This window comes from Lupinus angustifolius, chromosome LG16 (assembly GCF_001865875.1).
Source record: "Lupinus angustifolius cultivar Tanjil chromosome LG16, LupAngTanjil_v1.0, whole genome shotgun sequence".
Taxonomy (NCBI): Eukaryota; Viridiplantae; Streptophyta; class Magnoliopsida; order Fabales; family Fabaceae; genus Lupinus; species Lupinus angustifolius.
Window position 1 is genome coordinate 539086 of NC_032024.1, and position 14500 is coordinate 553585.

Here is a 14500-nt window from a genome sequence, read left to right on the forward strand (position 1 = left end):
CTATTATTCTTTCTTCTTCTTCTTCTCGTCACTCTTCTTCTTCTCTCTCGGTAACTATCTCTCTTTTCTTCTTCATCTTCAAATTCAAACATGGTATCAAGAGCTTATAGATCCTAAAGCTTCATGGATTCTTTTCCGCCGACGTCGCCTTCTCTTTCTCCTCGACCTACGACGGTGGTTCCTCCGGCAACGGTCTCGTTTTCTCACAGTATTTCAGCCAAGCTTTCGGAGAAAAATTACTTCATATGGAAGCAACAGGTTGAAGCTGTTTTAGCTTCGCATCGACTTGAAAGGTTTGTTGTCAATCCTCAGATTCCTCTTCGGTTTCTTTCAGAAGAAGACCGTGAACTTCATAGGTTGAATCCCGCCTTTCTTCATTGGGAGGAACAAGACCAACATTTGGTCTCATGGTTGCTTCAATCGCTTTCTGAATCGGTTCAATCACGAGTACTAGGGCTCAAGCATGCCTGACAGATTTGGGATGAGGTTCATACATTCTTCGATTCTTTGATTCGTGCTCGAAGCCAACTTCTCCTTTCCGAGCTTCGCACCATTAAGAAAGGAACTCAGACTATTACTGAATTTGTATCCCGTGTAAAGGCGTTGATTCACTCTCTTGCTGCGGTTGGTGAAGTAATTTCTGGTCGTGAACAAGTTCGTTTAGTGCTTGAAGGTCTTCCTTCAGAATATGAATCCTTTGTCACCACTATCAATAACAAAACTGAGTCTTGCTCGTTTATTCAACTGGAGTCTCTTTTCATGGCTCATGAGACTTATTTGGAGAGAATTCATCCTCCTACTAATGAAGTCTTTTCAGTTAATGTTGCTAATTCTTCTCTCAAAAATCAATTTTCTAATGCTGCTCATCCACAGTCTCGGAATCTTGGTTATGAGGCTGTTTTTCCTTCGAAAATGATGCAAGGTTCACCTGCTGAATATCAGTTCTCTGCTTCTGAGTATCAGTCAGGGACTCCTCATACCAATAGAGGACGCGAAGGTTATTTTGGACGTGGCAGGGGGAATCGATCAGGACGTGGTCGTAGTACTGTTCGCTGCCAGCTTTGTTCTAAACCTGGTCATGAAGCTTTATAGTGCTGGTATCGATTTGATCTAGTATTACAATCTCAAGTTCCTCCTTCCCCTGTTCAGTATACTCAACATACTTCCCCTGCTCAGGTTGTTCGTCCTGCTCCTCCTCACTATGCTCCTTCACACTTTCAGCATAAGTACTCAGGACCTTACAGTAACAATGCTTCTCCTATGTTGCACCTGGGATATCATCAGCCCTTTGTTTTAGGGCCAGTGCCTTTGTCTCCAGCTCAGTCCCATTGTGATTCCTTTCATCCTGCACATGGGCAGCCTAGTCCCCAGCATCATCCAGTTGCTATGGAGCCTCAGGCTTATAATTCTCAATTGTGGTATCCTGATTCTGGGGCCACACATCACATTACTGCAGATTCGACAAATTTGATGCACTCTGCTGGCCTATCTGGATCTGACAACATTTTTATGGGTAATGGTTCTGGGGCTCCTATTAGAGGTATTGGTACATCAGAGTTTAACTCCCCTTACATTCCCTCACGTGTCCTCACTCTAAAAAATTTACTCCTGGTTCCTTCTATAACCAAGAACCTTGTTAGTGTTAGTCAATTTGCCAAAGACAATTCTGTTTATTTTGAATTTCATTCTCACTATTGTTGTGTAAAATCTCAGGTTGATGGTACCTTACTTCTAGAGGGAACTCTTGGTCCTGAAGGGTTGCATGTCTTCACTAATCTTCAACTTCCAGTGTCGCTGTCGTCTTCGGCTTCTAGTACTAATAGTCCTAACGTACCTTCGTGTTGTAATTCTTCTATTTCTTCCACATATACAAACTCTAGGAATGATACTTTGTATTTGTTATGGCATTCCCGGCTAGGTCATCCGAATAAAGAGGTTGTTCAACATATTTTGAAGTATTGTAAACTTCCTCTCATAAATAAAAACAATGTTGTTTTTTGTAGTGCTTGTGCTTTAGGTAAATCACATCGTTTGCCTTCACAACCCTCACACACGGTTTATTCTACTCCTTTTGAGTTGGTGTTTATAGATCTTTGGGGACCTTCTCCGGTTATGTCGGTTTCGGGGTTCAAGTACTATATGTCTATTGTTGATTCTTGCACTAGATACACTTGGTTTTTTCTCCTCAAGCAAAAGTCTGAAGCCCTTAATATTTTTAAGCAATTTCACACTATGATTGGTGTTCAATTCAAGGGAGTCTTAAAATCTGTCCAAACCGATTGGGGTGGGGAGTTTCATCCTTTTGCCTCTCTTTTACAAACTCTCGGTATTCATCATAGAGTTATTTGTCCCCACACTCATCATCAAAATGGGGTGGTTGAAAGGAAACATCGGCATATTGTTGAAATGGGGTTGACATTGCTTGCCCAAGCTTCTCTTCCCTTAAAATATTGGGAGTATGCTTTTGACACTGCTGTCTATCTCATCAATAGAATTCCCAGTCAGTCTATTAAGGGTAATGTTCCTTACACGTGTCTATACAAATCCCCTCCCGACTACACTTTTCTAAAAGTTTTTGGTTGCGCGTGTTTTCCTTGTTTAAGACCTTATGCTAAACACAAATTACAAAATAGGTCAGAAGAGTGTACTTTTCTAGGATATTCTTCACATCACAAAGGATACAAGTGTCTTTCTTCTAAGGGTAGGTTGTATGTTTCTCGTGATGTTATTTTCAGCGAGACCAAGTTTCCTTACACAGTTTCTTCCACACCCACATCCAACCACCACTCTAGTAGTAATGTGTGTATTCCTCTTTCGGTGGTGTCTCAATCTCCTCCTCCGAGTACCTTATCTTTTTCCTCTACTTCAGCTACCACCTCTAACCCCACTTCATCCTCCACTACTCCTTCTTCCAGTCCATCCTTGTCTCCGTGTGTGTCTCGGCCTTCTCTGGTTCCAGGTCCTAGTCAGGTGTTGCCTGTTAATTCTCACCCAATGCTTACTCGGTCCAAAACTGCTCAGTCTAGAACTTTGACATCTCCTAGTGCTCTTACTGCCTATGTTGAGCCAAAATCAGCAAAGATTGCCTTATCTCTTCCTGAGTGGCGCAATGCTATGGAAACAGAATTTGATGCTTTAATGAAAAATGACACTTGGAGTTTGGTTCCTTTACCTGAGGATAGAGAAGCTATTGTGTACAAATGGGTGTTCAAGGTCAAAGAGAATCCTGATGGTACCATTAATAAATACAAAGCATGGTTAGTGGCTAAAGGGTTTCATCAAAAACCTGGATTTGACTATAATGAGACATTTTCTCCAGTTGTGAGACCAGTATCTGTGAGGGTTGTGTTAACCTTAGCTCTAACCTATGGATGAGACGTTCAACAAATTGATGTCAATAATGCTTTTCTTAATGGAGCTCTTGAGGAGGTTGTTTACATGCAACAACCAGAGGGGTTCAAAACCTCAGATAGCACTTTAGTTTGCAAGTTGAATAAGGCTATTTATGGTCTCAAACAAGCTCCCAGGGCATGGTTTGATAAACTTGCAGGAACTTTGTTCTGAAAATGCAGATGTGATCACTCTCTGTTTCTCTTAACTACTTCTACACACAAATTGTTTGTGTTGTGCTATGTTGATGATATAATAATCACAGACACTTCTTCTGCTTTGATTAAGCAACTTATTGAGAAGATGAATCTTGTCATTGCTCTTAAAGATCTTGGTGCTTTGGACTATTTTTTGGGCATTGAAATTCAAAAACTTGATAATGAGTCTCTTCTTCTTACTCAATCTAAATACATCAAGGACTTTCTACAAAAATTTCATATGGATAATATGAAAAGTCTACCTACACCTATGGTTGGAGGATGTAAGCTTACTAGGCATAGGAGCAATTTCTTAGAGGATGGAAAATTGTATTGGTCTCTTGCTGGGGCTTTACAATACATCACGATCACCAGACCAGAGATTTCTTATAGTATCAGTAAGATTTGTCAGTTTCTCTCACAACCTCAAGAGGAACACTGGAAAGCCTTAAAACGGATTTTGCGGTATCTACAAGGTACTATAACTCATGGTCTACTTTTAAGACCGGTATCTCCTCATCATCCTCTATCTCTCTACACTTACTGTGATGCAGATTGGGCCTCTGACCCTGATGATCGAAAATCTACTTCTGGAGCATGTGTTTATCTAGGTCCTAATTTGGTTTCCTGGTGGTCAAAGAAACAAGAATGGGTGGCTAGGTCCACAGCTGAAGCAGAATATCGCAGTTTGACTCTTGCTGCTAGTGAAATGATTTGGATCCAAAGTCTTCTTCAAGAATTACAATTCAAGACCTCTGTTCCGGTTGCTTACTGTGATAATATGAGCACTGTCTTGCTTTCCAGAAATCCTGTTCTTCATTCTAGGACCAAACACATTGAGCTTGATCTTTTTTGGGTCTGAGAAAGGGTAATCAACAAACAGTTACTTGTTGAGCATGTTTCCTCTGAGCATCAAGTTGCAGATATTCTCACTAAACCTCTCTCTACTTCCAGATTTCTTCTTCTTCGAGATAAGCTCCATGTGACCGATCTATGTACTACTCAACGTGATCGTAGTGGCTCCAAATTTAGGGGGGAATATTAGAGTAGTCTAGTTTTCAGTAAATATTGCTCAATTAAATGTATCTGGGCCCTTTCCTTTACTGTTTCCATTCTTATTGTATCTGGCCCATTTCTTAGTCAAGATACATTATACTTTTAGTTTTCTGCTCTTATAAATTAGAGCATCTGGCTATTGTTTTCTAATAACAATAATAACAAATACATAACAGATTCACTTTTCTCTCTCTCCTATTATTCTTTCTTCTTCTTCTTCTCGTCACTCTTCTTCTTCTCTCTCGGTAACTATCTCTCTTTTCTTCTTCATCTTCAAATTCAAACATCCCTAAAACTCACTATCTACTCATTTCTACTTTCTGCCTCACATATCCACTTTTAATTTAAGTTATATCTTTAATTTCGTGTATGTTAGTATTTTTGTGTATTTATATGTATAGGCTATAAAATAAATTACTTTGATATATTTTTTTAGTTGTAGCGGCTATCCCGCTATAGTGTTTTTGGGGTCGTCCGCCACGCTCCGCTATCCGCAATTGACTCCTTAGATTTTTAAAATGTCTTGCACATTTCCCCCCTTACATTGTTCTGCATTGCAAATCTTATAGGAACTGATATTAACAGGACAAGAATTGACATGAAAGTAGAAAACAGCAGGAAAACCAAGGAGCAGAACTCCAATTACTATGGTACGAACCAGAAAATGTAGAGACATTAGTAATATTAGAAGAGGACGGACAAAAATCGAAGAAACAAAGTACTTTCTCTGCCTAATGGCCTAAGCCATCCCAAAACCTTTTCCAAGTTCCATATATGAATCCATCAGCCCCTTCACATCTCATTTATTTTCTTATAACTGCTTTTTCATTCACCTATTTATTCTTTCCACCCCTAGCTAGCTGTAATAGTTAATGCTCCCACTAGCTGCCCCTCTTTACTCCTTGTATCATTCACATGTTTACTTGGGTTTATCAATAACCTCACAAATACATTTCATCTTCTCCTCTAGGTAGAGGAAGCCTCTCTGGTCCCATTGCTTAAAGAATGAGAACCAGGTTATGCTTGAAGCAAATGAATTCCAACCAGGCTCCATTGACCCTTACAATATACAACACTAGACAGCAATGAATTAAAGTAACATTGCCCATTCGCGTTGGCTTCACTACTAGCATATGAGTTGTAAACTTTCAGTTCATCTCTTTCAATGAACTACATAAATACTCATTTTGGAAGATTTATTTATTTATAAAGAAGAAGTACATTAAGGTGAAGAGAGGATAATTAAAAAGAGTGTGGTAGATAAGACCCTCTCAACCTCGTAACAGAAAGGACAAATAGCATCAATGAAGTAAAGCTATCCAATCTCTGAACAATCAACATATCTGTTACAAAACCCCACTAAAATGTCCATGGACTTTATACAAAGAGAAGCCAAATGCATAAATCTTATCCCAAAGAAGATGCTCATTGAAAGAAAACTCCTTTGTGATGCGAGACTTATGATCTGACCAGATATACCAAAGAGTGGCAAAGAATGCAAATTGGCACAAGAATTTATATTCTGTCCTTCTCCCAAAACCTATAAAACTGGTCAACCAAATCTGGTACAACATTAGAGATTAGCACCAAGTGTAATACGAGAGAGTTACAAAGATTAAGTGCGAGTTAGTTAGATCTATAGATAGCTTACAACACAAGCTACTCCACTAGCTTGCTGTCAATACCTAATCTCACTCTACCTATTGAAGACTTAAGCAATATATTTCTCAGATAATGTAGGCTGCCTTCCCTTGTCTAGGCCATACCTTGTTAGCATTGTTACCACTCTTCAAAACCTCTTTGTTGCAATGGACAGTAAGCCATTCTTTGTCAAAACTGTCATCTCCTTTCCAAAATGAAGCCAGCCTCCTCCAAAAGGTCCGCCAGCTCTACTATGCTAAAACACTTCTCTCATGCAGAAAATTTGGTAATTTACAAAAACCTGCTTTCTTATTCCTCCTCTTTTCGGCAATGAAGGACTTACCCCTGTCTCTACATTCTCTTAATAAATAAGAATTTTATGATGCATTAAGAAGCTCTTTCATTCCAAAGATAAGCACTCCTCCATGTTCCTGGTTGGTTAACCGAAGGAAGTGACCAGACCCCTCAAAATTTCAAAATATAGATTTTATTCTGGTTTATCCTTTGCCTTTTAAGAGATATGTTTTCTACTTATGTTAATGTGTGTACTTTTTGCAGATCAAAGAATCGAAGGAGCGGACAATGAGTGTGCTTAGTCCATACCGAGTTGTTGGATCACAGGACAGTAACTCAAGTTCTCAACATTGTTCTGAAATTGATGCCTTAACTTTTAATTCAGTCTTGGACTTTGTGAGCGAAATTTATCAGGTCTGTTTTTCTAAATGTCAGCATGATATATGTAATGCTTGTATTCTTGTATGAAGCAATCAATGCAAGTTTTGAATAGATCTCAGCACACACGTTTTCTACTAATTCATAAGTTTTGTTGCTGCTGTCCTTACTCCAAATGATTGAACCAAGTCTATATATTTGCTGTTAAGAAATAAAATGGAAATTTTGAAACAGCAATGTCATTGGTCAGCTTTTGTATGTGTCAGAATAAATAGGGGTTAAATAGGGGTTAGTGTTATGTTTTATTGTAACACAATCATATTATCATTTACAATGATATCAATACAATGTACTATTTCAGCATTCTTTTTATATCCTTCTATACCTAAACCCTATAACTTTAACAATATGAATTATATTTTATTAGAGAATAAGAGTTAGTTATTGTTATTTCTTTCAGCTGAGTAAATTGGCATATTTGTCACATGCAAAATGTCAATTTATCACATGCAGAATTGGTTGTTAGGTTGTTAAGATCAGTAACTACCTTATGTAGTTACTAGTTTGTTACATTCTATTTTGCTTTCCCTTTATTTAAAGGGACAAGCTAATTCATTGTATATTGAGTTGTTTTCAATAAAAAGCCTGAGATATATTCAATTTCAAGATTCCTACTTTCTATTTTCTTTATCTTTTCACATGGTATCAATTGCCCTTATGGCCACTGCCACAGATCCTTCCTCTCCACCACCTTCCCATACCTTTGCTCCTCCTATTCGAGTTGTATCTCCATCACTTTCACTTCCCATCAATTCCACTAAACTCAGTGAGGAAAAGTATCTCACTTGGAGCCAATTTTTGGTCTCTATTCTAAAGTCAACATTCATCCCACTGAAACTCCACCAAAATTCTAGTCTGACTTGGACTGCATTCATCATCACACCAATCCCATATATCTCAGTTGGGAAGAGCAGGACCAGACTGTTTTTGCATGGATTCTTAACTCAATCTCTGAATCCTTACACACAAGGATTATTGGTTGTACATCATCCTCTCAATTGTGGGATGAACTTCACTCTTTTTGCAATGCCCACACCAAAGCTAGAAGCAGACAACTTAGGGCTCAATGCACACCATATCTCAAGGCAACAACAACATTTCAGAATATTTTTCAAGAATCAAAGCCATCACTGATTCACTAGCATCTATAGGAACACCTATATCAATTGCTGAGCATATAGACTACATTCTTGATGGACTAGGTGAAGAATTTCAAACTGTCATCACTGCCATTGAAAGCCAAATTAACCCACCTTCTATCAATGAACTTGAACAATTCCTCTTGACATTTGAGTCAAGACTCATCAAGAACAAGCACAAAGTAGTCTCTGATGTTTTGTCAGCCAACATAGCCACTATTCCCACCTCACATCAGTCCACTGAATCTGCATCTAATCATCAACACTTCAATCCTAACTCTCTACCAACAACATCCTCTCCTACCCATAGATATGACTCAATTCCTAATTCATTCAATAATGGATCAAGGGGCGGATGTTCCAACAGAAGAGGTGCAAGATTCAACAGAGGTAGCAGACTCCCAAATGGGTTTGGAAGCAGCTTCTTCTACACTCACTGCAACAGACCTGGCCATGACATAGCATGATACTACTTTGCCCCCTACAACATATCCAATCCTTATCCTGCTTATCCCTACCCATACCCTCCCTCTCATTTTACTAACACACAAACCCACACTCCCTTCTCTAGAGGACCAAGACCTGACCATAACTCCTCCAAACCAACCACTCAATATACTAGCCAAAACTATTCCACTCCCTCTGCACCATACTATCCCTACTACATATTTCCTATGCCTAACCCTAGACCTAATGTCCCACCTTATGCCTTCCATGGGACTCAACATCCACATACCTGGCTAGCCACCCTATGCCATGAATGTAAGTACTGGAGAATCAGATACCAAACACTCCTTGTGGTTCCCAGATTCAGGTGCCACCAATCACATTACCTCAGATCCTACTCTAGTTCACCAAACATCAGAACAATTTGGTCCCGAACACTTTTATATGGGTAATGGCACAAAAGAACATATTTCTTGCAGTGGAACTACCACATTCCCTTCTCCTTTAAACCCTCATATGTCTTTATCCTTACATAATCTTCTTCTTGTGCCTACTATTACTAAGAATTTAATTAGTGTCTCTCAATTTGCTAAAGATAACAATTGCTATTTTGAGTTTCATCCTAATGAGTGCTTTGTCAAATCATAGGGTTCTAATACCATTCTTCTCAAAGGATCCCTTACCTCTGAGGGTCTCTATGCTTTCCAGAGTCTATTCTCCAAAAAGTCAGCCTGCTGTGCCCCCATTCCCAATTCAACTGGGCAGTTCAAGTCACCAACCTTAGATAGTCTTAGTTCTAGACATTTTTCTACTCATTTTTTGTGGCATTGTCGATTAGGACATGCACACACATTTGTTGTAAATGCTATCCTTTCAGTTTGTAAAATTCCTCACTCAAATAAAAGTACCTCTGATTTCTGCAATGCATGCTGCTATGGCAAGTCTCAAAATTCACTCTCCTAACTCCATTACTTCTTACTCTAATGCCTTTGACTTGCTTTATCTAGACTTATGGGGTCCTTCACTAGTTTTCTCTCTCTGAATCTGGTTTTAAATATTATCTTTCTATAGTATATGCCAAAATTAAGCACACTTGGATATTTCTACTTAAACAAAAATCTGAAACTCTAACCATCTTCAAACACTTTATCAAACTGATTCATACTCAGTTTAACAAAACCATCAAAGCTGTTCAAACTGATAGGGGGGGGGGATGAATTCAGACCATTCACTTCCTACCTCTCCAACCTAGGCATTCTACATAGATTATCTTGTCTCCATACTCATCACCAACAAGGCACAGTGGAGAGAAAACATAGACATATAGTTGAAACAGGTTTAACTTTGCTGGCCTATGCTGGTCTACCAAAACATTTTGGGAATATGCCTTTACTACAGCTATGTTTCTTATCAATAGACTCCCTTCTGCCACCCTCAATAATAAATCTCCTTATTGTAACCTATAAGAACTGCTCCAGATTATACATCTCTAAGAGTTTTTGGATGTACTTGTTTCCCTCTACTTAGGCCCTACAACACTCACAAGCTTGACTACAAGTCTACTGAATGCACCTTCTTAGGGTATTCGTCTATGCATAAAGGGTATAAGTGTCTATCCAAGGATGGTAGAATATACATCTCTAAAGATGTTAAATTCAATGAATCTATTTTCCCTTAAAAAATCCTTCCAAACCTGGTTCTCCCATCATCTCTGATCATTTATCCTCTTCTCTAAACCATTCACCTAACCATACCACACCTCTCACATTAATCATGCACCTACAAACTCTAACTCCACAGAAAGATAACCTTGTACAATCAAACTAATCCTTCCTTTTCTCCCAACCTTAACCCTACCTCCTCTACCAATGACCCTGCAAACTCTAGTCATCATCCTGTCATCTATCCTTCCTTTGATTTACCCACAACCACTGCATCTACTTCATCCTCATCCTCATCCACTCCAACCCCTACACCTCTACCTTCTCATCCCATGATAACTAGGTCTAAGGATGGCATAAATAAGTCCATCCTACCTAGTCTTGCAAGCCTATTTCTTGCTCACACTGAACTCTCTACTTCCAAAGAGGCCATTCTTAGTCCAGTATGGAAATGAACAATGCAAGAAGAGTATGATGCCTTGCAAAAGTTGGGAACTTGGTCCCTGGGTGTCTTACCTCCATACAAGAAGGCTATTGGCTGTAAATGGATATTTAGGATTAAAATAAATCCTGATGGGTCAATCAATAAGTATAAAGCTAGACTTGTTGCAAAAGGCTTCCATCAGCTACCAGGAATTGATTACAATGAGACTTTCTCTCCTAGAGTCAAACCTATCACTATCAGAATACTTCTCACCCTATTAACAACTTGACATAAATAATGCATTCCTAAATGGTGTTCTGAATGAAGAGGTGTACATGACCCAACCTACTGGTTTTCATAATGGTGACAAGGCCACTGTCTGCAAGCTAAATAAGACATTGTATGGTCTCAAACAAGCTCCTAGGGAATGGTTTGAGAAATTCAAAAGCACTCTCCTTCAATTGGAATTTTAGAACAGAAAATGTGATAATTCCTTATTCATCTCTCTCACTAGCACCTACCAACTGTTTTTCTTAGTCTATGTAGATGACATAATTATCATTGAGTCATCAAACTAAAAAATCTCTGCTCTTGTTGACAAAGTCAACACTGCCTTTGCATTCAAGAAACTAGGAAATTTGGATTATTTTCTAGGAATTGAGGTTCAACACCTTAAGGATGTTTCTCTATTTCTCACTCAAACCAAGTATATCAAAGACCTACTCAGGAAAGCTACTATGGAATCTGCTAAACCTAGCATCACTCCTATGGCAACCACTTGCAGGCTAACCAAAACTGAGTCAAAAGCCTTTGATAACCGTACTATGTACAAGTCAGTAGTTGAAGCCCTTCAATATGCTACAATCACTAGACCTGACTTAGCTTATAGTGTCAACAGGGTGTGTCAATTCATGGGTAATTCTCTTGAACAACACTGGGTTGCTGTCAAAAGGATCCTAAGATATCTACAAGGAACTCTCAATCTTGGGATACATCTCAAACTTGCTGTCTCTGATTCCTCTCTTCCTATCACCCTAACAACTCTATGTGATGCAGATTGGACCCTGATCTTGACGACAGGAAGTCCATATCAGGGGCTTGTTTATTTGTTGGTCCTAACTTAGTCACTTGGTGGTCCAAGAAGCAGCAAACAATCTCCAGATCCAACATTGAGGTTGAATACAGAAGCCTTGTTCTTGCTGCTCAAGAAATGATCTGGGTTGAATCCTTATTTTCTGAACTCAAGATCCCACATTAAGTTCCTCTTATTCTATGTGATAACTTAAGTATAGTGAGCATGTCTCACAATCCTGTTCTTCACAACAGAACAAAACACATAGAACTTGATCTCTTTTTTGTAAGAGACAGAATTCAAGCAAAGTCTCTTCAAGTGAAACACATCCCTTCTGAATTTCATACAGCTGATGTGCTCACCAAGCATTTGGCCACTGCTAGGTTTTTAACTCTAAGAAAGTAACTTAGAGTAGTTGACTCTAATGTTGTTAAAATCGTACTGGTTATCAAACCGATAAGGGTACTGGTATAGTGGTACAATGATTCAATCGGTGATTCAGTAATTAAACCGCATGCCGGTTAAACCGGACATACCTTCTTATATTTATATATATATAAACCTATAACAATTTTTTTTTCCAAATAGGTAGATACTCAAATTTATAATCCATATTCATAATCTACTCAAAATTCACATTAACAAACAACTTTAAGTCTTTAACAAATTTAAAGTCTAAATTACAAAACATATATCAATCCAAAAGTCAACCGCAAAATATAAATAAATGATACAAGTTCACAACGCACTCTACAAAACAAATAAATTTGGAGTTAACATTTAACACCAAAGAGTTAAAGTTGTCTCATATCGGGATTATATTTTTGCACCAAATCCTATCTTCAGACAGTACTCCAAGATTACACAAATGTTACTGAGATACACACAAATGTTAGGAACCAAAAGGTTTAATCTAAGTATGTCTTGGAAGCATGTGCCTTGAAGTGTTGAAGAAGGATTGAAAAGATGGGTCACCTTGTAATGGGTTTTTAAGTTTTTTTTTAATTTAAAAAAAATGCGTATAAACCAGCCGGTTTAGTCAAATACCGGCCGGTTCACCAGTTTTGATCGGTTTTGACCGGTTTTAATACTTGCTCGGTTCAACATATGTACCATACCGGTTAGGGGTCCGGTTCAACATATGTACCGTACCGGTTAGGGGCCCGGTTCACCGGTTTTTTGGTCGAACCGGCCGGTAAGTTACGGTTTTTACATCACTGGTTAACTCAACTTTCTTAGTCAACTACCCTCAGTTTCAGGGGGTATATTAGAGAATAAGAGTTAGTTATTGTTATTTCTTTCTGCTAAGTAAATTGACATATTTGTCACATGCAAAATGTCAATTTATCAAATGCAAAATTGGTTGTTAGGTTGTTAAGATCAGTAACTACCTTATGTAGTTACTAGTTTGTTACATTCTATTTTGCTTTCCCTTTATTTAAAGGGACAAGCTAATTCATTGTATATTGAGTTGTTTTCAATAAAAAGCCTGAGATATATTCAGTTTCAAGATTCCTACTTTCTATTATCTTTATCTTTTCAAATATTTTTAATGATTTAAATTGCCTTGAAATGTGCTTGGCTTTTTTGGCTTATCCTTGTGATCATGATCTTGAGTTTTGTCTCAAGTTATCAGAAAGAACCAGAGCTCTTATCTGGAAATGATGTGATATGGACATTTGTAAATTTTGCTGGAGAAGACCATACAAATTTCCAAACGCTTGTTGCTTTCTTAAACATGCTGAGCACCTTGGTAAGTCAGTTTCTGATTGATTTGAAATTGATATCATAACTTTGCTTGTCAAGTTTCTTATATTCTCCCATTTCTTGATACTCCTTTTCAGGCTTCTAATCAAGAAGGTGCTTCTAAGGTTTATGATTTATTGCAAGGTAAAGCATTCCGCTCAATTGGGTGGAGCACTTTGTTTGAATGCTTAGCAATTTATGATGAGAAATTCAAACAGTCTCTTCAAACTGCTGGAGCGATGTTGCCTGAAATTCAGGAGGGGGATGCAAAAGCACTTGTGGCATACTTAAATGTTCTAAAGAAGGTTTACTACCTTAATTTTTTATTTTTATGTATCAGCCTATATTGGATCATTTGTGCTTTACACTTGCACTTCAACTTTTCATGGCTTAAATTGAAAGTGATTCATTAATTACAAAATGCAGAAGGGAAGATGTTCAATAAAGAGAGAGAAGTTATATCAGCTTATTTCACATATTTGTTCACAGATTATTTTGGAGTAATGCATTTTGGTCCCTGAAAATATACTTCACTTCCTACTTAGTACCCAGTTTAAGTTATATTATTATTCAGTTCTTGAAGTATCCAAACTTTTTCCTCAGTACTCCTTTTCCTATATCTGATGAGGACCATCATGAAACAATTAATTCAAGAACTGAATTACCATTTTACATGATTATTTTATTTTAGTGGTTTATTTTTTTATACAACTGGGATGATAAAAGACTAAAAATTTAGTTAAAGGAAAAGGTTGCAGCAGGTTGGCTTCTTCACTGTTTTTGAAGGTGTGAGCTATCAATTTTCATTGTAAAATAGTATGCTATTGTGAGAATTGTCATCTGACTTACTGTTGGGTATAGAGTTCTGGGAGATAGATTAATTATGGCTGGTAGAAAGGTCATGATATTCATGCTGCATGTGGATCTTGGGCCAATTTGTTCAATTCTGCAAACCAATCAAGCATGTCACCCTTTTCATGGATTACAAAATAGGG

General features: G+C 38.0%; 1 protein-coding gene across 1 annotated transcript in view; it reads left to right on the forward strand.

Moving 5' to 3' along the window:
- LOC109329840 (nuclear pore complex protein NUP205-like) overlaps nt 1-14500 on the forward strand; it is a 50639-nt gene that overhangs the window by 10199 nt on the left and 25940 nt on the right. The window contains exons 11-13 of the mRNA XM_019563698.1: nt 6843-6992; nt 13396-13512; nt 13604-13810. Of these exons, the coding sequence (XP_019419243.1) occupies nt 6843-6992; nt 13396-13512; nt 13604-13810 (474 nt within the window). The remainder of the gene's footprint in view (nt 1-6842; nt 6993-13395; nt 13513-13603; nt 13811-14500) is intronic.